At 50.2% G+C, this 22,727-nt stretch overlaps 3 protein-coding genes across 5 annotated transcripts in view; 1 reads left to right on the top strand and 2 right to left on the bottom strand.

Annotated features, from left to right (window-relative positions):
- Positions 1–17,114, top strand: part of DNAJC17 (DnaJ heat shock protein family (Hsp40) member C17) — a 28,391-nt gene extending 11,277 nt beyond the window's left edge. Inside the window, exons 2-11 of one of the 2 annotated variants that reach the window (XM_043471505.1) lie at positions 6,919–6,988; positions 7,282–7,340; positions 7,550–7,637; positions 9,005–9,090; positions 9,324–9,420; positions 9,992–10,035; positions 10,371–10,448; positions 11,251–11,331; positions 11,815–11,925; positions 16,919–17,114. In XM_043471505.1, the coding sequence (XP_043327440.1) occupies positions 6,919–6,988; positions 7,282–7,340; positions 7,550–7,637; positions 9,005–9,090; positions 9,324–9,420; positions 9,992–10,035; positions 10,371–10,448; positions 11,251–11,331; positions 11,815–11,925; positions 16,919–17,041 (837 nt within the window). In that variant the 3' untranslated portion in view covers positions 17,042–17,114. Of the gene's footprint in view, positions 1–6,918; positions 6,989–7,281; positions 7,341–7,549; positions 7,638–9,004; positions 9,091–9,323; positions 9,421–9,991; positions 10,036–10,370; positions 10,449–11,250; positions 11,593–11,814; positions 11,926–16,918 lie in introns of both variants that reach the window. The other variant, XM_043471504.1, reaches the window with a different exon arrangement.
- On the bottom strand, positions 12,874–16,919 carry C6H15orf62 (chromosome 6 C15orf62 homolog). Of its 2 annotated transcripts, none has more exons than XM_043471506.1 (2): positions 14,909–16,919; positions 12,874–14,781 (listed from the first exon to the last, which is right to left on the bottom strand). In XM_043471506.1, exon 2 carries the CDS (start codon positions 14,610–14,612, stop codon positions 14,082–14,084), a length of 531 nt encoding a protein of 176 aa, XP_043327441.1. In that variant the 5' UTR covers positions 14,613–14,781; positions 14,909–16,919; the 3' UTR covers positions 12,874–14,081. The 2 variants fall into 2 exon arrangements, with proteins under 2 accessions (XP_043327441.1, XP_043327442.1); XM_043471507.1 differs by having other exon boundaries at positions 12,874–14,618.
- A 159-nt stretch (positions 17,115–17,273) lies between the features above and the next one.
- GCHFR (GTP cyclohydrolase I feedback regulator) lies at positions 17,274–21,794 on the bottom strand. Its single transcript, XM_043471510.1, has 3 exons — positions 20,827–21,794; positions 19,014–19,108; positions 17,274–17,795 (listed from the first exon to the last, which is right to left on the bottom strand). Exons 1-3 carry the CDS (start codon positions 20,860–20,862, stop codon positions 17,672–17,674), a joined length of 255 nt encoding a protein of 84 aa, XP_043327445.1. The 5' UTR covers positions 20,863–21,794; the 3' UTR covers positions 17,274–17,671.
- Between the last annotated feature and the right edge of the window lie 933 nt (positions 21,795–22,727).

Genomic DNA, 22,727 nt, shown 5'->3' with positions numbered 1-22,727 from the left:
TAGTAGCTCCTTGTTGTCTTTTTATGTACGTAGTGTGTGTATGTTAATCCCAAGCTCCTAGTTTATTCCTCCCCACTCCAAAACTATCTATTAAGGAGACCATTCTTTCCCCATAGCATAGTCTTGGCTCCTATGTTGTAAATTAATTGACCATATATGTGTTGGTTTATTCCTTGGCTGTCTATTCTGTTCCATTGATTGAGGTGTCTGCTTTTATGCCAATACCATACAGTTTTGATTACTATAGCTTTGTAGTATAGTTTGAAATCAGGATGTATGATGCTTCTAGCTTTGTTCTTTCTCAAGATTGCTTTGCCTATTTGGGGTGTTCTGTGGCTCCATAAACATTTTAGGATTTTTAAAAATTTTTCAGTGAAAATGCTCTTGGAATTTTTATATGGATTGCATTGAATCCGTAGATTGCTTAGGGTAGTAAAGACATTTTAATAATATTAATTCTTCCAAACCATGAGCTTGGAATATCTTTCCTCTTACTTGGTCTTCTTCAACTTCTTTAATCAGTGTCTTATAGTTTTCGGTGTACAGGTTTTTCACCTTTTTGGCTAAATTTATTTCTAGATATTTTATTCTTTTTGATGAAATTGTAAATGGAATTGTTTTCTTAACTCCTCTTTTCTAGTAGTTCATTGTTAGTGCATAGAAATGCAACAGACCTTTGTGTGTTGATTTTGTATCCTGTAAACTTTACTGAATTCTTTTATTCTAACAGTTTTTTTTGGTGAACTCTTTAGGGTTTTCTATATATAATATGTCATCTGCAAGTAATGACAGTTTTACTTCTTCATTTTTGATTTGGATACTTTTTGTTTCTTTTTAAAAAATTGTGTTTATTTGACTGTTTTGGGTCTTAGTTGTGGCACGTGGGATCTTTGTTGTGTCGTGCAAGGATCTTTTGTGATCTTGTGTGAGTTCAGTAGTTGTGGTGCACAGGCCTAGTTGCCCCACAGCATGTGGGATCTTAGTTCCCTGACTAGGGATCAGTCCCGTGTTCCCTGCATCTCAAGGTGGATTCTTATCCACTGGACCACCATGGAAGTCCTGGGTGCCTTTTATTTCTCTACCTTGTCTAATTGCTCTGGCTAATTATGTTTCTTTTTTTTTTAACAAATTTTTTTTCTTGATGTGATAAGTAATACAAGCTCACTGTGAAAAGTAAATGTCAATTATAATGCTCTCTTTCAGAAATATTTTTATATTTTCATCTAGTGAGCATGAATTCCCTTCTCGGCCTTCTCTGACACAACTCTGGCAAAAGGTTTGGGGTGCTTTGTTACAGCTGGTGAGGGTGGAAGTCTAGACTCCCAGTTCCTTCTTTGATGGCAGGGGGTGATTGGGAGCCACAGTTTTTCCTATGGTATATGGCTAGAATAGAACAGTTATTGTCTGAAATAATGATTGCATAGTTTTTCATTGAATGGATTTTCATTATCATAATGATTGCCTCATTATGTCACAGTTTTCTCATTTGTAAAATGAGGATAATAATTTCTACCTCACAGGGACTTGTTAAGAGTTATGTAAGTTACTGGGACTTGCTGGTGATCCAGTGGCTAAGACTCTGTGTTCCCAATGCAGGGGCCCCGGGTTTGATCCCTGGTCAGGGAACTGGATCTCTCATGCCACAGCTAAAGTTTGCTTGCCCCAACTAAGAGTTCACATGCCCCAACTAAGAGATCCCATATGCTGCAACTAAGACCTGACAAAGCTAAATAAATAGATTTTTTTTTAAAAAAAGAAGAGAAATCCTATTTAAAAAAAATAGAGTTAAGTAAGTTACTGTATATAAAGCACTTCAAAAAGAGCTTGCTACATGGTAGGTGCTAGCAACCATTTTGGAATGTAGATTATTTCTGACTTTTTCTTTTATAAATATGCTATAATGAACAGCAATGTTTATAAATACTGTATAAACTTCTAAGTATTTCTTTAGAAGAGGCCTTGCTGGATCACAGGGTCTGCACTTTTATGTGTGAGGCTGAACATTTTTCATGTCAACCATTTATATTCTATGAATTCTCTCTTCATGTTCTCTTGTTTTCTTGTAGTTTGTCTTTTTCTTGTGTTTTTTTTTTCTGCATGGTTTCTTTGTATAGTAAAGACTGTTGTCTGTCGTGTTTCATGCACATACTTCTCTCAGTTATCATTTCCCTTGTCCTTTTGTTTTTAACTTGTTTCTTTTTTGTATTTAATTGAAGGATAATTGCTTTACAACGTTCTGTTGATTTCTACTGTACATCAGTGTGAATCAGCTATAAGTATATATATATCCCCTCCCTCTTGAGCCTCCCTCCCACCCCCCTCATCTTTTAATTTTGTCTATGATTTTTTGCTTAGATAAATTAAAAAATTTTCATTGTAAATCCATTCATTTTGTGTACATATACATGTGTGTGCATGTATGTGTGATTCCTTCCCTTGTTTTAATGCTTAGGAATTTCTTCCCCACACTAAAAGTAGATTAATAGTCCCATCATTTTCTTTCTTTAGGTTCTTTTAGTTTCATTTTTTGTGTTTAGGTTTTTTTTTTTTTAGTCTATCTGGAATTATTTTGGTATATGGCTTATGATGAACTAACTTTTTTCACTCATTATGTTGGATTTTAGTAATACTTTATACCATACATTGAGTTTTTACATTTATTACTGTTTGTTTCTTGGCCATGCTTATATGTTCCATTAATCTTGTCTTTGTGCTTCACAACAAACTCTCATTAGCTCAAAGAGAACTTTGGGGTTCAAGTTCTTTGGGCTTGGAGACCCCAAAAGCCTCTTTAGTCATTCATCCTGATTCATTACTTTTGATCTTAGAAGGCTTTCCACATCTGGCCCTGCTCATATGCACTGTGGGGCTTTTCCTTCTAATTGGTCTACTCTCTGTTTTCTGAATCACACATACCTTATGAATCATGTTAAGTTTCTTGTATTTTCAGTAGCACACCTGAGTTAACTTTAACTTTTTTCCTCTTCTCAGGCCAGTTTTGCATTTCTTTGCCTTCATGTATGCTCTCACTCCCTAGCATTTCTTCATACCAAGTTTGTGTTTTTAAAACTTGTTTGTGTGAATTTTATTCTTTTCCTGGTTTTCTTTTGTTACTTTTCTTTGGTCGAAGGTTTTTTTTTTAATCAAAATATTCTTTGACAAAAACATTATTTTTACTTCCATGTTTTATTGCAACTACGTCTCTGCTTTCTCACGTCCTTTTCTGTTCTCAGTACCTTTTCCTCATTAAAGGAAAACATATTTCTCCTCTGAGCTGGTCTGGGGCTTGAAGGGAAGTCAGGTCCTTCCACACCCTCTGTCTTGAATACCCTTTCTGGCTCTGCTTGGGAGGACTATTACTCACCTTTCAGATCCGGCTCAGATGTTATCTCCTGTGTGAGGCCTTTAAGGCTAAAATTAACTTCTCTCTTTTTTTTTTTTCCCCATTCTTAGGGCCCTCACTTACAGGCATCTTACAACTGTAGTATAATTCATTGTTTTCACAGCCATTTTCCTTGCTAAGCAGTGTCCTTCCTCTTCAGTGTCAGGGAAATTCCCAATTATTCTCTGTATCCCCAGCTTCAGCTTAGTCCTTCCGTATCCTCGATGCTCCATGAGTGGACCCAGGAGGTGGGGTAGATTTGGTGCTGTACCAAAGGGCTCTCAGAGAGCTCCCCTCCTATCTGTAGACATTCCTCTCTAAGAATGAATACCAGCATGACCTTGACTTTCTGACCTCACCTCTCCCCTTACTCATCAAGCCACTTCATGAGACTGGTAATTTTTTCCAATAGGATTTTGAAACACAGATGTTCAACTCCTCACACCTTTAAGGGGTGATTCGGAAATGGAGGCCCAGGCTAGGCCTTGAGGGGATAGGGGTCCAGTATACATCAAGTTGATTGGGGCAGTTGTGTTTGGTTATAGATGTTGAGTGTGTGGGAGACTGGAGGGGTGGGAATAAGATGTGGGTCCACCCAGATGGGGAGTGAGGTGACCTTGGTCTAGTTATACTGTTGCTTCAAATGAAATCTGATGAGACTGTTAAAGACATTTGTTGAAGGAACATATTCTGGAAAGAGAATTGATGAGAAAACAAACTAATATATGTAGATTAATTTCCCATAATTATATAATTAGTTTTTTTGTTTGAACAATTTTCCTGTTTAAGTTTAAAAAAACAACTTTCTGATATAGAGCATTAAAATGAAATATAAAACACAAAGCTATTTAATATCATTCCTTTAGAATAAAAAACTATAAAGCATTCTCTAAAAAAAGAAAAGAAAATGAAGAATATTCTACCACCCAGCCCCCTCTTGCCTCTTATTTTGCTTTCCTACTATTCCTTCTTACTCCTTCCCTCCCTCTTTTTTTTTTTTCTTCCCTCCCTCTTATTGTCCTTTTTCACATTTACAAAAAAGAACGGGTAACACTTTAAAAAACTCCATGATACAAAAGAAACCATCTTCCACAAAATTCAGCCTCTGTAGGGCATGCCTGCTAATTCTGGTCCTGAGGGCAGTGTTGTAAATTGAGACAATAGACACCCTGTTCTCCCTTCCTCTTCCTCTCAACCAGTTCAGACACAGCGCCTGGGATCAGAGAGAACAGAGAGGTGGGGGCAGAGAGGCAGAAACAAGACCCCAAAGACTTCTGTTTGTTGGAATGATCAGGGGGAAGGACTTTGAAAAGAGGGCTGGGGAAATAGGGAAAGAACGTTAGCTTTTTAGTTCTCTCTCTCTTTATATATTTTTGCATTGTTTTACTTATTGAAAAAACAAAAGACACTTGGTCCTCCTACATTGGCAGGCGGATTTTTTTAACTACTGAGCCATGGGGGAAGCCTGCAAATATAAAGAATATGTAATAAAGGCTTGGTTTAAAGTAAAAAAGAAATAAGGCCCTGGGCATAAATGGAGGAGGGAAAAGAAAGAGTAAAGGGCGGAATGACAAATGATATGTTGCCTCAAGAGTAAAAGATGACATTTCAAATGTAAGACTATATATGAAACTATCACCGCCTCTTCCCTTATTATTATTTTTTAATGCAGAGAAGGGGGCGACAGGATGAGATGGTTGGATGGCATCAGAGTCAATGGACATGAGTCTGAGATAGTGAAGGACAGAGAGGCCTGGCAAGCTGTAGTCCATGGGGTGGCAAAGAGTCAGACACGACTGAATGACTGAACAACAAATAGTGAAAAAAAAAAAAAAAGCTGGATTTTGTTATTGTTGTCATTACTTATTATTGGTGAAGACCTAGGTTGGGGTGAGGAGGTGAAAATAGGCGGGCAGTTGGGAAGGTTGGGGGACAGGGAGGAACTTTTATGCTCTTTCTGCCCAAAGCCTGTGCTGGGAGTGGTTCCTGCTTCCTCAGGCTCAGCCAGGAGAGCTATTAACAGATGGGCTTGCTTGCCCGGGCAAGTGCAGGTGTGGTTCTAGCTCTGCCCAGCAGGTGGCAGCACACCCCAGAGGTCCTGGGCTAGGTGTGGCCGAAGGTGCAGCTGGCCCTGGGCCACGGACCCTCCCCTGGGGGTGCTGGCTGCTTGCCTCTGAAGGCCCTTTTTTTAGCACACTTTGGATTGAAATGTTTATTGGTTCTTCGTAGGAAGCCTGGAGAGCCGGTCTGCTCAGCTACTGGTAGAGGTTCTGGGCTAGGGGCTTCTCCTCCCAAGAGATTTGAGCAGTAGGTACTGCGTACAGGCAGAGTGAGGGCAAGGCCTCAGAAAGCAGAGGATTTCTGCAATTTTGTGCTCTGCCTTCCCTTATGAGTGGGGAATATGGAAAAGAGAATCTTGGTAGCTATGTTTATTTATTTTTACTAATGTAAGAAATAATACTTATTTTCTTTTTAATAGAGAGGTGCAAAGATGAAAACTAAAAATAGACCATAGCTTCCCCACCAAGATAACCTGTTATCAAAAAAAAATAATAATAATAATAATGACTAGTTTAAGGTTTGAAAAGTAGGACCACAGAAAAGTATACAATGAGAAGTGAATGTTTCTTTCCCCTCCACTTTCAGCTTGTCTCCAAAAGAAACCACTGTTTCTTGTGATTGCTTTGAGGGAAAAAAGGAAAACAAAGGCTTGCACATGCTCTAGTGTTTCTAACTATTTACATTTCTTTTATTTTTTATTTATTTTTAACCCCCAAATTATCATATTAATATATACTGTTCTAAGCCTTGTTTTTTTCATGCACTATACCTTGAAGATACTTCTTTCTTTTTTTTAAGTTGAGGGATAATTGACACATCACATTGGATTAGTTTCAGGTGTACAACATAATGATTTGCTGTTTGTCATCATACTTAATCAGTTTTTTTTCTTGTAATGAGGACTTGAAGATATTTCTGGACAGCACATATAGGCTTTTGTCTATGATGATTTCTTAAATGAGTCTCTCCGTTGTTGGAGATTTTGGTTGGCTTTACTTTGGGGCTTATATGAACTATGTTTTAGTAGGCATCCTTGTATATTTATTTTGGCATGCTTTTACAAGTCCAGATTCCATAATAAGTCAAAGAGAAAGTACATTTAAAATTTTGATGGCTAAGTTTCCCTATGGAAATGTTGCCCTGGTGTACATTACATTACACTAAGACTGTTTGAGTGCCCGTTTCTGGGTAGCTAGGGGGAATCTGCCCCTGCCAGGAGCCTCTGACATCCACAGTGGTGAGACTGGACGCTTGGCAGGAAGCAGGCCCCACCCTGCTGCTGGGCAGCCTTCAGCTCCCTCCATAGCTTTTGCTTCCACTGAAGATCTCTACTGTGGTTGCAAGATGACTATTTCAGTGTGGCAACCTTCCTGTAGCGATGCAGAGCCCTCCCTGGATTTCCCTTATCCCGTTAGCAGTGTTTTCCTGTCTGTCTTGGGGTGAGAGAATGAATAACCCAATCTTGACTCTTCCAGGTGAAGAAGGCATATAGACAGAAGGCCCTCTCCTGCCACCCAGACAAAAATCCGGATAATCCGAAAGCAGGTGAGCCTCTCCTAGGCATGGGGAGAAGGAGCCCAACCCACCTGGGTGTGGTGTGAGTGCCATGGAGGTCAGCGCACGCAGCCTGACTTTGGGCACTGGGCCCGTAGCTGCACTTCACACATTAAGGGCATCTGATCAATTGCTGATATACTCACCCTTCTTTGTTGGTTGGGCATCTGCTGATGTCTTCCTTTCCAGCAGCCTGTGGCTTTGAGGTGCTTTTCTGAGAGAGCACACCATCACCAAGTCTAACTTTACTTTTCTCCTCTCTCTTTTTTGATCTCTATGTTTAGCTGAACTCTTCCACCAGCTTTCTCAGGCCTTGGAGGTACTGACTGATGCTGCCGCCAGGGTAAGCTCATCCTCCTCTGTCTGAATTGTCCTCCACATTTAGAGACCACGGTGTGCTTCATCCTCTATGCTCGGCCATGCTGTCCTCGCCTGGAGACTGTTACCAGACTGCCTCACTAGCTCTAGGGCTAGTGGCGGGGCCAGGGAGGAGGCCTGGCTCTGTGTGTGTTAGCCCGTTGACTGCTCCTCTGTGTTCCTTCCTTCTGCCAGGCTGCTTATGACAAGGTCAGGAAAGCCAAGAAGCAGGCAGCAGAGAGGACCCAGAAACTTGATGAGAGAAGGAAGAAAGTAAAGCTCGGTAGGTGTCATCGTGGTGCTGGTGCCCTGCAGTTTCCCTGGGTTGTTTTTATGCAGCTCCCCACCTTTGCTCCTGTCGCTTCAGTTCTAGCCACTCAGAGCTTTGGGCCCCAGTCCTGGGCAGAGAACCCTGTCCTGCAGGACAGTCTTAGGAATAATAACAATGACTAGGTGTGCTATTAGCTAAGCATTATGACAGATGTTTTACTGCCTCCTTTAATTATCACAACTATCCAAAGAGCTGGGTGTTACGAAACCTATTTTTATAAACAAAAGAAACTAATTCACCAAAAAGATAAGAACGTGTTGGAACCAGGATTTGAACCCACACAACACGAGTACAATCAGTGTCCTTGTTGGCCGTGCTGTCATTTATCTGTTTCATTTGTCCCAGTTCTGCACAGAGCTTTCACTCTGAAATCCCCTCGGAAGGATCCGAAGACAGCCAGACAGTCACCTTTTGAAAAACAGCTTTATTGACATTATTTTGTATATCCGATTGTCCACCCATTTAAAGTGAACAACTCAGTGATTTTTAGTAAACTTAACAAATCGTGCAACTATGACTCTAAATCAATTTTAGAGCATTTTCATTACCCCCACAAGATTGGTTCAGGCATTCTTCACTCAATTTTTCTCCCCTTCATCTTGCCTGTTTCACATCCATATATTTATTACGTACATATACCATCCCAGTACCTCCATCAAAAACAAACAAACCTGGAGTTTAGGTAAGTAAAGTGAAGAGAAAAGAAAGCAGCGAGTCCCAGACCTGAGAGAAGCATTTGCCGCAGCAGCTGGCCTGGGACAGAGCCACAGGCAGGTTTCTCTTGGAAGGTGGGAAGGGCTCCAGGCCCTGGGGTGATGTCCTTTCGTGGAGGCTGGGTCCCTGTAGCTGGGTCTGCAGTGAGGCTTGGTAAATGTGAGTTGAGGGGCAGGTAGAGGAGACAGTGGAAACTCAAGCACAGTGGTGGGAAAGAGCATCAAAGCCGAGGCAAGGTTGCAGGCTGTGGTGCCAAACCGCAGGAACAGAGGCTGGCGGCTCCACCCACTGGCAGCCCTGACCCATGGCCCTGGGCTGCTGACATCAGCACCCACCCACACCTTGTTCACTGTTCAGAGAACCAGCTTGGTCAGCGGGAGCTGCTGTAACTCTTCCAGACCCCAGCCACTCAGCTGGAGCCTGTCCTCTTCCTTGTGACTACTTTCTCAATGGAAATGAATCTGGGAGCACATGGGCATGGAGGGAAGGGGCAGAATTACTGGATGGGTTCATGATACATGAGACTGGGGTAGCAGCCATACATGGCTGGGGCCATGTAGAAACTGCTTAGACCAGACGTTGGGTCATCCAACCCTTGTGCCTAGACCTGGAGGCGCGGGAGCGGCAGGCCCAGACCCTCGGCAGCAAGGAGGAGGAGGAAAGCGGGAGCGCCAGGACACTAGAGCAGGAGGTGAGCATCCAGCCGCTGCGACCTTCCGCAGGAGGAAGAGGCTGGTGGAACTCGAGGCTGCTGTGGTGGGCGTGCCCTTCCTACCTTCCCCTGTGGGATCTGGGTCGTCTGTCCCACCCGCAGGTTGCTGAGCCTAGCTTGCAGGTGGAACGTCCCAGGGACCGTTGCAAGGTGAGCCAACCTGGAATTGGATCTGCACAGAATTGTCACCCTCCCCAACCCCCGCTCTGCAGATCGAACGCCTTCGAGAAGAGGGTTCCCGGCAGCTGGAGGAACAGCAGAGGCTGATCCGGGAGCAGATACGTCAGGAACAGGAGCAGAGGTTGAGAGGTGAGAGTCTGGCCCCCACACCAGCCTCCCACTCTGAGGTGGCTCACGGTGGCCACACTGGCTGCTCGGTGAAGTTGATCTGGAAGCTTCTACCTGCTGGAACCCTCCGGGTACCCCACTTGGACACATGCCACCTGTCCTTTCCTACAGTTCTCTGGGGCTTATTGGCTTTTCACTCTGCCTGAGATCTCCTGGCCCCATTTATGTTGGCTCTATTTTTGGAGCAGATCACCAGGGCAGGGTGGGGAAGGCTCTGGGACACTTTATTTCAGTAGAACTGTGAGGTCTATACCTCTGTCTCTTGCCCCCAGAAGGCATTCACAGCCCCTCGTTGGTAGAGTGCTGATCATGGCCTCCAGCAGGCAGCTGGGCTGCTACCCTAAGGTGGTAGCTCCTGGGTGTGAGGGTGGGACTGCTTCTAATTGCCCTCCCAGGCTCCACAGCAGGGCGGGGCAAATACTGCCCTTGGACAGGAGTGATCTTTTCTAGGTCTTTGTGGCCCTAGACTCTGTCTCCCCTGGGGGAACCTCTCTGTCATAACCTACCTTGCTAATTTTCCTAAATTTTCTAGGAATGGCAGAAAATCCTGAAAACAAAGAAACCCCCAAGCTAAAGGTGAGCCCTGCAGGGCCCACAGGCCACCTCATACTGCCTCCTCTCAGCAAGAAGAGATGCTTCCGGGGACACCGGGACCTGTAGTGGGGACACTGGATCTCTGGGAGCCACACCACTGCATATTATAGGCTCTGTAAGAGCCCTGAGACTGTGGCCGACCAGGCCTCCTGCCTGTCCATTTTTCAAGAGGAATGCATTTTCTGGGGAGTGCTCCCTAGAATACCACTGCCTTGAGGACCAGAGAGGTGTCTGCTCAGTTTGTAAAGCTCAGGTGCATGGTCTGGTCCTATTGAGAAGTCAGTATTTAATGGTGGCCCCCACTGCTGTCTTTTCAGCTCAAGTGGAAGAGCAAGAAGGAAGCTGAGTCACAAGGCGGCTATTCCAGAGATGTCCTCCTGCGGCTTTTTCAGAAGGTCTGCTCTGCTGACTTCCCTCTTACCCATCATCTCAGTCCCCACGTCAGCCCAAACCGCAGGATCTCCAGGCCTAACCTTCCTTCACATCTCTACCTGCCCCCCCATTTTTTTTCTGTGCCATAAACTATGTGCTAAGTCATTTCAGTTGGGTCTCTTTGTGACCCTATTTACTGTAGCCTGCCCGGCTTCTCTGTCTGTGGGGATTCTCTAGGCGAGAATACTGAAGTGGTTTGCCATGCCCTCCTCCAGGGAATCTTCCCCGCCCAGGGATTGCACCCTTATCTCCTGTGGCTCCTGCGTTGCAGGCGGATTTTTCACTGCTCAGCTACCAGGGAAGCCATAAACCATAGGATAGTCTAAAGACTTCTACTCGTGCCATGGCCCTCCAGTTACTTGTGTTGCCATGTGCCTCCTCCAGCCAGATCTAGCCCTTGTCATCCTTAGAAGTAAGGGGCTTGGCTGGGTATATGGGGAGAGAGGAGGTGGGTGCCTGACACTAAAGCTCCATCCTCTCCATCTCCTTCAATCATGGAGGCAGCTGTGTGTCTCTGCTGGTCCAAATCCCCATGTCTGCCCAGCTCTCCTTTGCTGTCTCCTGCATTCCTGGAAAAAAAAACAACACAGCACAAAAACCATTCTTTCCCATCTCTGATATCCCCTCTCTGGGAACCTAGCAACAAGAGGTTATCCCCAACCCAAAATGATTTGGTTGCCTTTGGGTGGCCTAGGCTTGTCTCCAGTGTGAGCTGGGCCATCCTGAAGACTGGGCCATGCTTACCAGGACCCCTTACCCTCACAGTACGGAGAGGTGCTCAACCTGGTACTTTCCAGTAAGAAGGCAGGCACCGCTGTGGTAGAGTTTGCAACCGTCAAGGCTGCGGTGAGTGCTCTCTGGGGCTTTGGGGGCCACCAGCAGCCCTGCCATTCCAGGGGAGGAACTCAATTCTGTGGGCCCTCTGAGCTTAGGTGTCCCCACTCCTTGGGCCAGCTCAGAGCCAAGATTTCCCCGAGGTCCGCAGGTCCTGGGAGAGGAGGCACAGTGAGTGAAGGAATGGATTGGAGAATGTTCCATGGATGGTGTCATTTCCTACTGCCTGGCTCCACACCCCTCACCTTCCCTTGGAAGCCGGTGTGCCTCCAGGTGGGGACCCTCACAGAGCCTTCTCCCCTCCCCCACTGCCCAGTCAGAAGACTCACAGTTCCCATGAGGAGAGTCAGAGCTTCAGCACACCATCGCATGAAGGCTGCTCCACTTTGCTTGGAGGATAAGAGTGCTGGTTCTGGTTCTTTCTGTAAGGGTAGAAAGAGCCACTGTGTAGCTGACTGGATTGATGGGACTGGGACTGGCTGTTGTATTTGACAGGAGCTGGCTGTCCAGAATGAAGTGGGCCTGGTCGATAACCCTCTGAAGATTTCCTGGTTGGAGGGACGGCCCCGGAGCACGATGGGCCACCACCACCCAGGACTGTCCCAGGTAAGGAGCCGGGCCTTACCCTCCTGGGCCTACTCAAGCTTCGGGGTGCCTCTTCCTGTTTGGGCTCTTCTCAGGGCCCTTTCCTCACAAACCCCAGTCATCGGGACTACAGAGAGATTGGCAGGCCTGCCCACCCAAGCGGGAGGACTGTTATTCCTTGCTGCCTCTTTCCAGGCTGGCTTACCCTACCCACAACTCTTAGACCTTACTTTCTGTGTTCTGGTCTCCCTTGGGAGCTCTTATCATCATCCAAAGGTGTTGCCCTGGCCTGTGGGTCACTTGGTTGCTGTGAGAAGCATTTGGTGCTGAGATGACCCAGCACTTCAGGGAAGGGCTGGGGGGAGGGTAGCTGCCTCCTTCCCCAACTTCCTTCCAGGTGTGTCTGTGGCTGTCCCAGACAGGGACCTGCTGTCAAGAGGCAACATCTCCTCTTTAGAAATAACACTGACTACCCTGCCGACACAGAGCTACCTGGTGCCCGACTCTCGGGGGGAAGCACAGACTTGAGCTGACAACGCCACACAGCAGCTCTTAGTCCCCACGGCCCCACGAAGGCTTGTGTTCACCTCCGCCCCCCCCCATAAATGTATATATACACATACCCGGCCCAGGTCACACCTGCCCCCACTATGATGGGGCAAGAGCTCTCTCTTCTCTGAAGCGTCTGGGGGTCTGTGCCTCAGGCTGATGTGTTCCAGCCCCTCTGTGGGGAAGAGTGCCCCTCAGCAGGTCAGCAAGGGCTCTGCTCCCACTGCCTCTGGCATGTCCCCCTGCTCTCTGACACGGCCCTCACCCGTGAGGATGGGGTGTTCTCTGGAGTGTGTCCCAGACCCTGGACAGAGGAGGAAAAGGAACTGCTCTGAGCCTGACCTGGGACTCTTTAGAGACTGTTTCTCCCGCCTCACCCCCGTTAAGTCCCAGCATTTCACAGCCCCAGATGACACTGCATAGGCTGTGTGATAAAGAACTTTATTTATCATCTGCACCCACAGGGGAGCTTTCCGCTCAGCACATGCACACAGGAGTAGAAAGGGGGAGGCCATAAGGCTTGCATCGTGGAGGCAGTGTGTGTCAGAACCACCTGCTGCCAGCCAGGCTCCGGTTCCAGGTCTTCTGGCCAGGCGTCAGGGTAGCGCCGCAACCCCCATCGTCAGAGGCTTTGAGCAAAGCTCCTCGGTCCTGGTGGGGATTCTGGAGACCAGCTGTGCCCCTTCACTGTAACAGCCTTGAGCTTTGTGTCTGTCCCCTGATCAGACCTCCCATATTCTCATGGGTGCAGGAAGGAGGGAAAACTGCCACTATATTTCATTGCATTTCCCCAGGGCTCCCATCACTGATATTTCCCAGAATTCCCCAAAGCCTCTCTTCACAAGCTGTCTGTGCCTGACATTCCCTCGAGTTCCTTCCTTGGGCTCCAGGGAGTGCTCTGGGCAGCTGTGTTGGCACTTTGAGTCTCTCACGCCCCCTTTCCTGCTAGCAATTTCTTTGGACTTTTTCCTGAGTTACACTCTGTATCTCCACCGGCCTCCCTCTTCCTGCCCCACAAGCCCCTCCCTTCCCTGGCAGGTCCCATATGCTTCCCTTGCCCCTACCAGGCTGTGGTCTAGGCTTGTGTGGCCCAATAGAACTTTCTCCAGTAACGTTACCGTTCACCGTTTGCCGTTCAGGGTGGTAAACCTTAGTCATATGTGGCTGCTGAGCACTTGAAATGTGGCCAGTGTGACTGGGCTGAATTTTTTATTGTATTTAGTTTTAATTAGTGTGACTTTAAGCAGCCACATGTAGGAGCTGGCACAGCACACCCATCTCTGAGCCCAGTCTGTGTTCTCCACTCCCAGACTTGCCCCTTAAGCCACCATCCCTCTGCCTCCATCCAGGCCTCTGCCTGGTCCCTGTGGTTGCAGGCGTGGCCTCCCTTCCCAGCCTAGCTAGCTGTCTTCAGGGCTCCTGCCAGCAGGTGCCCCCTTCACATTTTTGGCTTGCCTCTGTCCCTCTGTCCCTCCACCCTGGGGTGACTCAGAGAATTGTTCAGGACCCCAGGGGGTCAGGCAGGGACCTGAATTTCTATCCCTAACTTAATCCCCGACTGTCCCCTCCTCTGGGTCCCCAGGCTCCCACCTCTTTCAGTCACCCACCTCTGCCCACCCTCCCCCCATTCAGAAGCTAAGCTCACTGGGAAATTGCTCTCTCAGCATCTGCAGAACCTCCTCAAGAAGTGAAATCCCCAGGTCCACTTTGAAGGAAAAGAAGGGATCGCTGAGGTCCGGAGCAGGTGTCCTCTGGAATGGGGGCATGTCCCTAAGGTCCTCCTCGGAGGATCGGTGGAGGGTGTCTGCCACCGAGAGCGCGGAGGGCAGGGTGGCAGAGTAGGCGGCAGTGTACTCTGCGGAGGGGGCCTCTAGGATGTTGGGGCAGCTGAAGCTTTCCCGGTAGAGACGCGGGGGTTTGGGCGGGGCCAGCAGGGTGGCCCGGGGCTGCTCGTCCCCCCACAGTGGCAGGCGCCGGCCATCCGGTCTCCCTCGCAGCTCCCGGATGACCTCTCGGTTGCTGTATTCCTCATGGTCCCCACCAGCCGTGCTGGCCTGGCTGAGCACGCTGCCCTGTCGCCGGAGTGTCCGCGGCCGCCCCAGGCTCAGCCGCTTGAAGAAGGAGGGGCTGCGGAAGGAGCCTTTGCGCCAAGTCTCCATAGGGCCCTGGGGAGGGTGCAGACCAGCCTGGTACCTCAGAAGCCCGGTCAAGGGCAGCTGGGGACCATCGGGCCCCGCTGGAGCAGTGAACAGCGAAAATCAGGCAGCCCTCGCGGGCAGAAGCAGAGGCCTCCGGGTTTCTGCTCAGCACGGAGCGTGGGCGAGCATCCTGGATGATGAGAGGGCGTGCAGGGCAGTCCAGGAGAGCCAAGACAGGAGTTTCCCAGAGGGGCAGGAGTGGCCCGGTTACTCCATAGGGTAATGGAAAAACCCCAGGAGGAGGAAACAGCACTTACGGAGCTGGAGTTCTGGTAGCCGTGGTAGATGAGAGCTGCATTGTCTTCCCCGGGCCGGGCTTCTCACCGGCTTGGCTGGCTTCTTCCTGGCCCCGGCAGGGGACCGGCCTCTCTGCTGGTAGCTCCCGGACTGTGATTAGTGGCTTGGCTGTTTGTGACCGCGTGTGGCGGTGGCGATGTTTTGTTGTCTTCAGGTGACTCAGTCAGGTGGGAAGTCGCGTTTCACGCTCTAAGGTAATTGCAGCATCTGCAGGCTGGGGTTTGGGCTGTGCGGCCAACACCCTGGGGCCCCAGGGAGCTTAGGATTCCTCTGGGGACTGTCCGGGGGCAGCTCTGCTGTGTGGCTGTCGCCACGCTGCCTCCTCTTCTCCACAGCCCCAGTGCTCTGGGCCCTGGCGGGCAGCCTGGCTCTCCAGCTCCTGTGTGTCTGGAGTGAGGAACTCAGAGGTGGGAGGTAACTGAAAGGTGTGTGGAATGACTATTGGGGAAGGAAGGGACCTGTCACTGGTGTGGGTGACTCAGACCTGGGACCCAGTGACAGGCCCTCATTAGCAAAACCCACAGGGATGGGGAGGAGGAAAGAGGCAGAGGGTGTGTTAAGGGTGAGCAGCCCTGCACCTATAAAGTGCTGGCTCCTCCCCGGGGCGTGCCAAGGGTGACTTCAGGTTTTCTCAGCAGAGCAGCATTACATTGGGGAAGGAACTGACCTCCCTTTGGCCTGACATCAAACCGGGCTGCTGTTTCCTCACCCTTCCTTGATTTACCCAGGTGGCCTCACGGCAGGAAAGGACAGTTGAGGGCCAGGGTCCTACCTTCCTGTCAGGCTGTGTGGGCCTCATCTGGGGTCTGTCCTCTGGGGAAGGGGCTGGGCCAAGCCTAAGAGGTGGGCCTGGTGGGGAGGGCAACTCTCCTTGAAGTTGCTGCAGCTTTGGAGAGAGGAGGAGGCGTGGGGCTGTTGGGAGGAACAGGGGGATCTGGGCCGAGTAACACTTCCTGGTTCCGTACATCCCCGACTCCAAACCAGTTGGCCAGGGCCTAGCATCTTAACCCCAGCCACTCCCTTCTTATTCCCTGGGTCACTGACCACCAAACTTTCTTCCTGGCTTGTTCCGCGAAGGTGCACCAGCTTGGGGTACTATGAAAAGCTCTCTGCTGTGCAGCCCCCTCTGGCCTGGCTCGCTTCTGTGCCACCTCTGGTGGGCTCTGCCCGTGTTCTCACAGCTTCAGCTGCACAGAGGGAGGAAGTGGATCTAAGACCCACTGCAGACCTTATCAGGGCATGAGGTCAGTGGCTCGGGGCTCTCCTGCAGAGCCGCCTCTCCAGCCCACAGCCTTGGCCTACTGAGGTGGTTGTTTGTTATTCTTTTGATTATTAAAATACTGCACTCTTTAATCCCTCACACTGTGCTGGCAAGATCATAAAAGAAGCAGGGCCCTGCCCTCCAGGAGCCCTGGTGTGTATTTTTAGGAGGCAGGCTGGCCTCTTGTTTCCCTCTCCTAGGGTGGGGCTCCCTCTGTGTCCTTAGCAGGAGCCAGACCACAGGAAGGGTGGGCAACTGGGAGGGGGCAGTGCTCTCCCCTCCTCCTGGCAGAGCCGGTATATTTCTGCACCTTCAACAAGCCCTCTTCCCTGGGAACTTGTGAAAAGCAGAAACCATGGGGTGGAGGGCATGAAGGGAGACGAGGGCCTGGCTAGAGCATGAGCAAGTAATTCACCGAGCTGACTGCAGATGTGAAGGGCCTGGGAAAGGGGGAGGTGTGGTGGGGTGACAGCTGCTTGATGGGCTGGAGGGAGGCAGCTGAGCAGCTGGCCTGGGGCCAAAGGCCTGCTTGTTGTGAGGGAATATGGGTGACTTGGGATTGTGGGATGTTCCAGGGTCCTTCCTTTCCCAGGCAGCCTCCCTCCTTGACCGTTAGCGGCGGCTCTGCCTAGGCCCTGTCCTCCAAGTCTGGAATCTGTGGGACACTGCTCTGCCACCCTGATCCCTCCCTGTCTCCCTCTGTCCCCAGGGCTCGGTGGTGTCCGAGAGGGACTACGAGAGCCTCGTCATGATGCGCATGCGCCAGGCAGCTGAGCGGCAACAGCTGATCGCCCAGATGCAGCAGGAGGACCAAGCGGGGCAGCCCACGTAACCTCCTGCCTCCAGCCCTCCCCTCCCACAGCCCTTTTCTTAAACATCACCAATAAACTTTATGTTTTTTAAGAGTCTACCTCTATTGCATACATAGGTATAGGGTGTGGGCCTACCCAAGCGTGGCCTTGGTTTCTGGGCTCTGCCCAGGCCTGGTTCTCCCTCCCAGGGAGTGGGCTGACCCCAGGGAGGCGCTCCACTTGGTGAGAGTCAGTGGCCAGCAGAGCAGAGGAGCAGCCTCTCATCATAGCCCTTTATTGGCTTGGACTAGCTATGCAGGCCCCACCCACCCAGTCCTGGAGCTCTGCTCCACAGGGGCACCCAGCTCCCTGCCAGGGGCAGCCTGGCTCGTCAGCCCCTCAGTTTTTGACAGAATAGGGCCTCCTCCAGGGCCTGTGCCAGGCCTGAAGCTGGAGGGGCAGCTGGGGGCACCAGGGCCAGGGGCTGTACCCTTCCACACTGTCTGAAACAGTTTTCAGAGAAGGCCATTCACTGCTCAGTGGTGCTGGGCCAAGGAGAAGGACGATTTGGGAAGAAGGGGCAGGGAGGTGAGCGAGGCAGGGTCTTGGGGTCGGGGCCCATGGCAGCCACTCCAAAGAAGGGGTGACTGGCGCTCCTCAGCGTGGGAGGGTCACTCCTTGTGCAGGCACCACACCAGCGTCTGGCCCACCCCTGTCATGCTCAGCACACGGAAGCCCCTGCGCTCCAGCTTGTCCAAGACTATTCGAGGAGGGTCATTCACGTAGTACTCAGAGCTGCGAAGAGAAGGAGAGTGGCATGAGAGGGTACACAGCACAGCCCCGCGTACAACCTAGGGGCTGCTGCAGACTCGGCCTGTCACAAGCACTCCTAATAGGACTGCTGTTTGCAGGTTGCCTTCTGCAAATGTTCCCTGCCTCGTCACCTGCTTAGCTCTTTGCATCATCTCATTTATTCCTCTCAACAACCCAAGCGAGGTACTGTTATTTCCATTATATTTATAAGAAAGAGAATCAAGAGGAGTAAAGCAGCTTTTCTGATGTCATCCAGATAGTAACACCCCTGTTAGTCTGAAAATAGCCCATATGCCCTGGGTCACTGACAATTTGGAGGGAGCAGCCTCCTTTCCCCAGGGCCATCCTCCAGGCCTCTGTCCTCTTGCCTGACTATCCTGCAGACCTGGAGAAATAAGGTTGGCCTTCAAGAGCTCCTGGCTGTGGGTGCTGTCCCCTAGGATGGAGAACACTTGGCTTCCCTTCTTTCAGGGTTAATTGATTCTGAAGGGCCATCAGGTAGATAAAGAGCTCAAGCCCTAGGCTGGGCATCTCAGAGACAAAAGCCTCATGGCAAAGGGATGGGGTTGGCTTCATCCCTCCAACCCTGACCAAGGGGCTAGGGCCAGCTCACCTCCTCTTTCCCTTCTTTTAACTGGGGTACACTCTGGTGACCTTTCTTAGGAGTTCCAGCCTGTGTGGACAGGGTCTGCTGGGTAGGAAGGAATGAGGGGCAGAAGAGGAAGTAATGATCACCCTTTAGACTTGGAGCTGGGGTGAAGGATGCCGAGGGAAGTGGTTTAGTCCCCAGGCAGCAGCTGAACTGGAAGCAGGACCCAGGCATCCTGTTCCTAGGGCTGAGCCTTGTTAGTCAGCTCTTCAAGCCAGAGCCTTTCTCTGTGCCTGTCTTGGCTTTGATGGGATTCAGCTTAGAGATGAAAGGGTAAGGCAAGGAGCAGTCCACTTGTAGAAGTCTATCCTCAGGGGACCGGACTCTGTCCAGGGGCTCCCTTGTGAAGGGAGGGCCAATTGAAAAGCTCTCAGAACAAGTCTGGGGGGCTGTGGTGAGGCTGCAGATGGGACCCACCCTACAGAGGACAGATCCCCAGGATGCAGGCAGAGGGGTCCTGAGGCTGGGCAAGGGCATTGTCTTGTGTAAATGGAACAAAGACAGGCCTTGGGGCTGGCAGGGAGAAGAGTCTTAGGAATGCTACTACTTACAAGTTGTTTCCCAGGACACTTCTTTTTGAGGCCCCCAGATGCTGCATCAGTTCTGGATCTGAGTGCTCATCGCCCACCATGGTAGGGCCCACCTCCTGCAAGGTAAGCCACAGAGGCTGCTTGGCTGTCTGCCAGGTCGAGGTGTGCTGTTAGCCTTTATCTGAGCCCACTTCAGTTAAAGGCTGGAGGGAGAGGGAAGGAATCTTGGGGACTAAACACAAGCTGGGAAGGGGTGGAGTCCATCAGTCATCAGGCTGAGCAATGTGGGGCCTCCTTGGCCCCTCTAGGCTGGACCGGGCAGTGCCCAACACTGGCACCTTCTTGCTAGGCACCAATGCGTGTATCTGTGTATCAGAATCACCCAGAGAACAGAGAAATGCAAATGTATGTCCACATAAAAACTTGCACACACAGTAGCATTGTTCATAGTAGCCAAAAAGTAGAAACAACTGAAATGTTTGTCAACTGATGAGAGGATAAATAAAATGTGATATAGCCTTGCAGTGGAATTTTATTTGACAATAAAGACGGATGAGTACTGATGCATGCTACAATATGGATGAACCTTGAAAACATCATGTAAGTGAAACAGGCCAAAGACCATATATTATGATGAAAAGTAGGCAAGTGGTTACCTAGGGCTGAGGGGCCCAGGGGAAATGAGTGACAGCTAAGGTTCAGGGTTTGGGTATAGGGTTTCTATTTAAGGTGATGAAAATTGTTCTAAATGTTCTAAAATTGCTTATGGTGATGGTTGAACAATTCTGAATAAGCCAAAACAAACTAAAACCCACTGCCGTTGAACTGTACATTTTAAATTGGTGAATTCTATATGTATCATATACCAACGAAACTGCTAGTTTAAAAAACTGCTTCAGGAGCACTGAGTTCCCAAACTCCAGGCTTACAGAGTGCTTCGGGAGATCTGGGAAGGGACCCAGGAGTCTACATTTTACCATCTGCACAGCTGACTGGCTCTTAAACCATGGCCAAGACTTCTCCCATCCAGTAGAGAGCTCTTCTGCTATTTCCTGCATCTCTAGGGAGCCGTGTACCTCCTGATGGATCACCGGAGCACTGGAGAGGTAAGGGGCAGGCGAGCATCCTGCTGCCCACGGTGGGGACCCAGTCATACTCTGAGCAGTCAGCACTTTCTTTTTGCAGAGGAAACTGTGCCCAGGGAAAGGGGCGTGGCTTGACTGTTGAATGGATGTTCTCACACCTCTAACCCTCCTGGCCGTCTCCGGGTTCTTTCTTCTCTGTCTTTTCTAAGATCTCAGGAGGGCTCTTCCTGGAAGTGCCCAAGGGCGCAGCTCGTAGCTGTAGGCGGGCCACGTGGCACAGGGGTCTCAGTGTCGTAGCACATCCTTTTCTTTTTCAAACCTCTTTTGCTTAGGTTAGTCCCCTCCTCCCAGCCCTCACTGCCCGGCGGAGCGGCTCTGTGTAGGGCAGTGGGTTCTGCACTTGTGAGAGCAGGACTTTCTGGGTCCCTCTCAGAGGCTTCGACCTCCCGCAGGCAGATAGAACCCGAGCTGCAGGCGCCCGGAACTCCTGGGTGGCGGGGACGCAAGCACGTAGCCCCCCTTCCAGGCGCAGGAGGGGCCCGGCCGCCGGAGCTCCCTAGTCCCTGGATCCAGGCAGGGTCCGAGCTCCAACCTCCCTCCCCGCCGCCCGGGGGAGGCGTGTCCCAGGCGGCTTCCGCGTTCGGGCACCCGCAGGCGTTGCCCGGGAGGGAGGCGCCAAGGTGCGGCCGGCAGCGTCCCCCCGCCCGGGGCCCAACGCCAACTCCCAGGGACGGGCAGCGGGTACTCACCATGCGTATCTGGGTGCTGATGAGCAGGTAGGGCATGGTGCGCGCGTCCCGGCCAGGTTCCTTCCCTGGACTTTGTGTCGGGCGCCGACGCCAGCCCCTCAGGCTCCGGGACTGCTACCAGCAACCTAGAGTCCAGTTACTCCGACTCTGGCCTCCGGTTGCGCCAATCCTTGAGCGCCTGGTCCGTGAGCCCCTCGACCGGCCAATCAGGAGCGGGCGCCCTTGACGCGCCCGGAGCTCGGAGATCGAGACCCGCCCCCAGCCCTGGGGCAGCCCACTGGGACCCTGTGTTGTCACACGCCGCTTCCGAGGGTCGTCCGGCGGCGAGGAGGGACCTCTGTTGGGTAGTGGGGGGATCGCTTCCGCACCGGCGCGCCGGAGATGGGAGCGGCCCCCGAGCTCTGCTGGCTGCGTTGGGCCGTGGCGCCCAGCGCGCGTGTTGACCTTGCTCCTTGTTATCGCAACACCTCCAGTAACAGGTTCCAAAGTCCTGCTGGTCCCCGTCGCAGCCCCTGTGAAGCCCAACAGGGAGCAAAGGGCGACCCCACTGAGGTCTCCCAAGCTCCTGCCCACCTCACCCAAAGACTCCTCTAAAACGTTTATCGGATCCCCACTTCCGACCCAGGACGCTCTCCGGAGATTCCTTAAGCCCACGGCAGACAGACAGGAGACCCCCCTTCCCGTGCGCTGCGCACTCCCGCTTCCCCGACTGTAGTTCCTGGCGCAGCGGCGGAACCTTGCATTTCCGTGGCCTTGTAGGTAAGTATGTAAGAGAACTGAGCACTCCGCTGAGTGCCAGGCCTAGAGAGACAGAAACCAGTGGAATCTGGCCGTTCAGAGAGCTTCCCGTGAAGCCGGAGAGATACGGCACACGTGCAGGAGAACAGAGGCAACACCTGGGACAAAAGAAACTCCCCGAACCAGCCACCAAGGAGGGCGGCTAGTTCACCCACACGTGCTCACGCCCTCATCTGGAGGTGTCAAAATCTGACAACATTCTTCATCTGCCTTGTTATGACATCTGCCTTGCTGTGATTGGTTTTTAAAAAAAGAAAAGCAAAACAAAGGCAGCTTGTAACCTTCCCTCCCAGGCTCTTGAAAAATCTTCACTTCAGTGAAGGGCACTTACAGGGCTCTCTCTGTGCCTCCAGCACTTTGACCAATGAGGAGAGAAATACAAGGGATAAATAGCAAGTTGTAACCCTAAAGAAGGGGCTTCCCTGAAAGCTCAGGGAAGTGGTAAGGAATCTGCCTGCTAATGCAGGAGACACAGGAGGCTCGGATTCGAGGATTCGACCCCTGGGTTGAGAATTTCCCCTGGAGAAGGAAATGGCGACCCACTCCAGTATTCTTGCTTGGGAAATCCCATGGAGAGAGGAGCCTGGTGGGATACGCCTGTGTGGTCACAAAAGAGTCAGACACAACTTAGCAACTAAACAACAATCCTTTAGGATCCTTCCTGGTCTAATGTATTTTTCTGTACTCTTTCCCTATTCTCTACCTCCATGACTAGAAATTTAGCTAGAGAGATAAGACATATTTATGCTTAACAAAGGATTTGTTAAACTAAAAATTAATGCCCAGGATATATAAAGAAATCTTACAAATTAGGAAGAAAAAGGAAAAATGGGCAAATGACTCGATTAGGCACTTTTCAAAAGAGAGAGTGGAAATAAGCAATAAACATAAAACATGATGTTCAATATCATTAGAAATTTGGAAATGCATATTAAACCACAATGAGATAATGCTTTACAGATTTGCAAAGAAACCAAAATGTGCGAGCATCATGTATTGGTGAGGATGTCTAACAGTTGAAACATGAAACATTACTGTTGGGATTACAGTATTACCATCTGAAGTAGAGCAAGTTTTTGCTTGATTCATACAATGGAAACTAT

The sequence above is a fragment of the Cervus canadensis genome, chromosome 6 (assembly GCF_019320065.1).
Source record: "Cervus canadensis isolate Bull #8, Minnesota chromosome 6, ASM1932006v1, whole genome shotgun sequence".
NCBI classification, from domain to species: domain Eukaryota; kingdom Metazoa; phylum Chordata; class Mammalia; order Artiodactyla; family Cervidae; genus Cervus; species Cervus canadensis.
The sequence above is the reverse complement of the archived record's forward strand: the minus strand, read 5'-3'. Positions and strand labels throughout refer to the sequence as shown.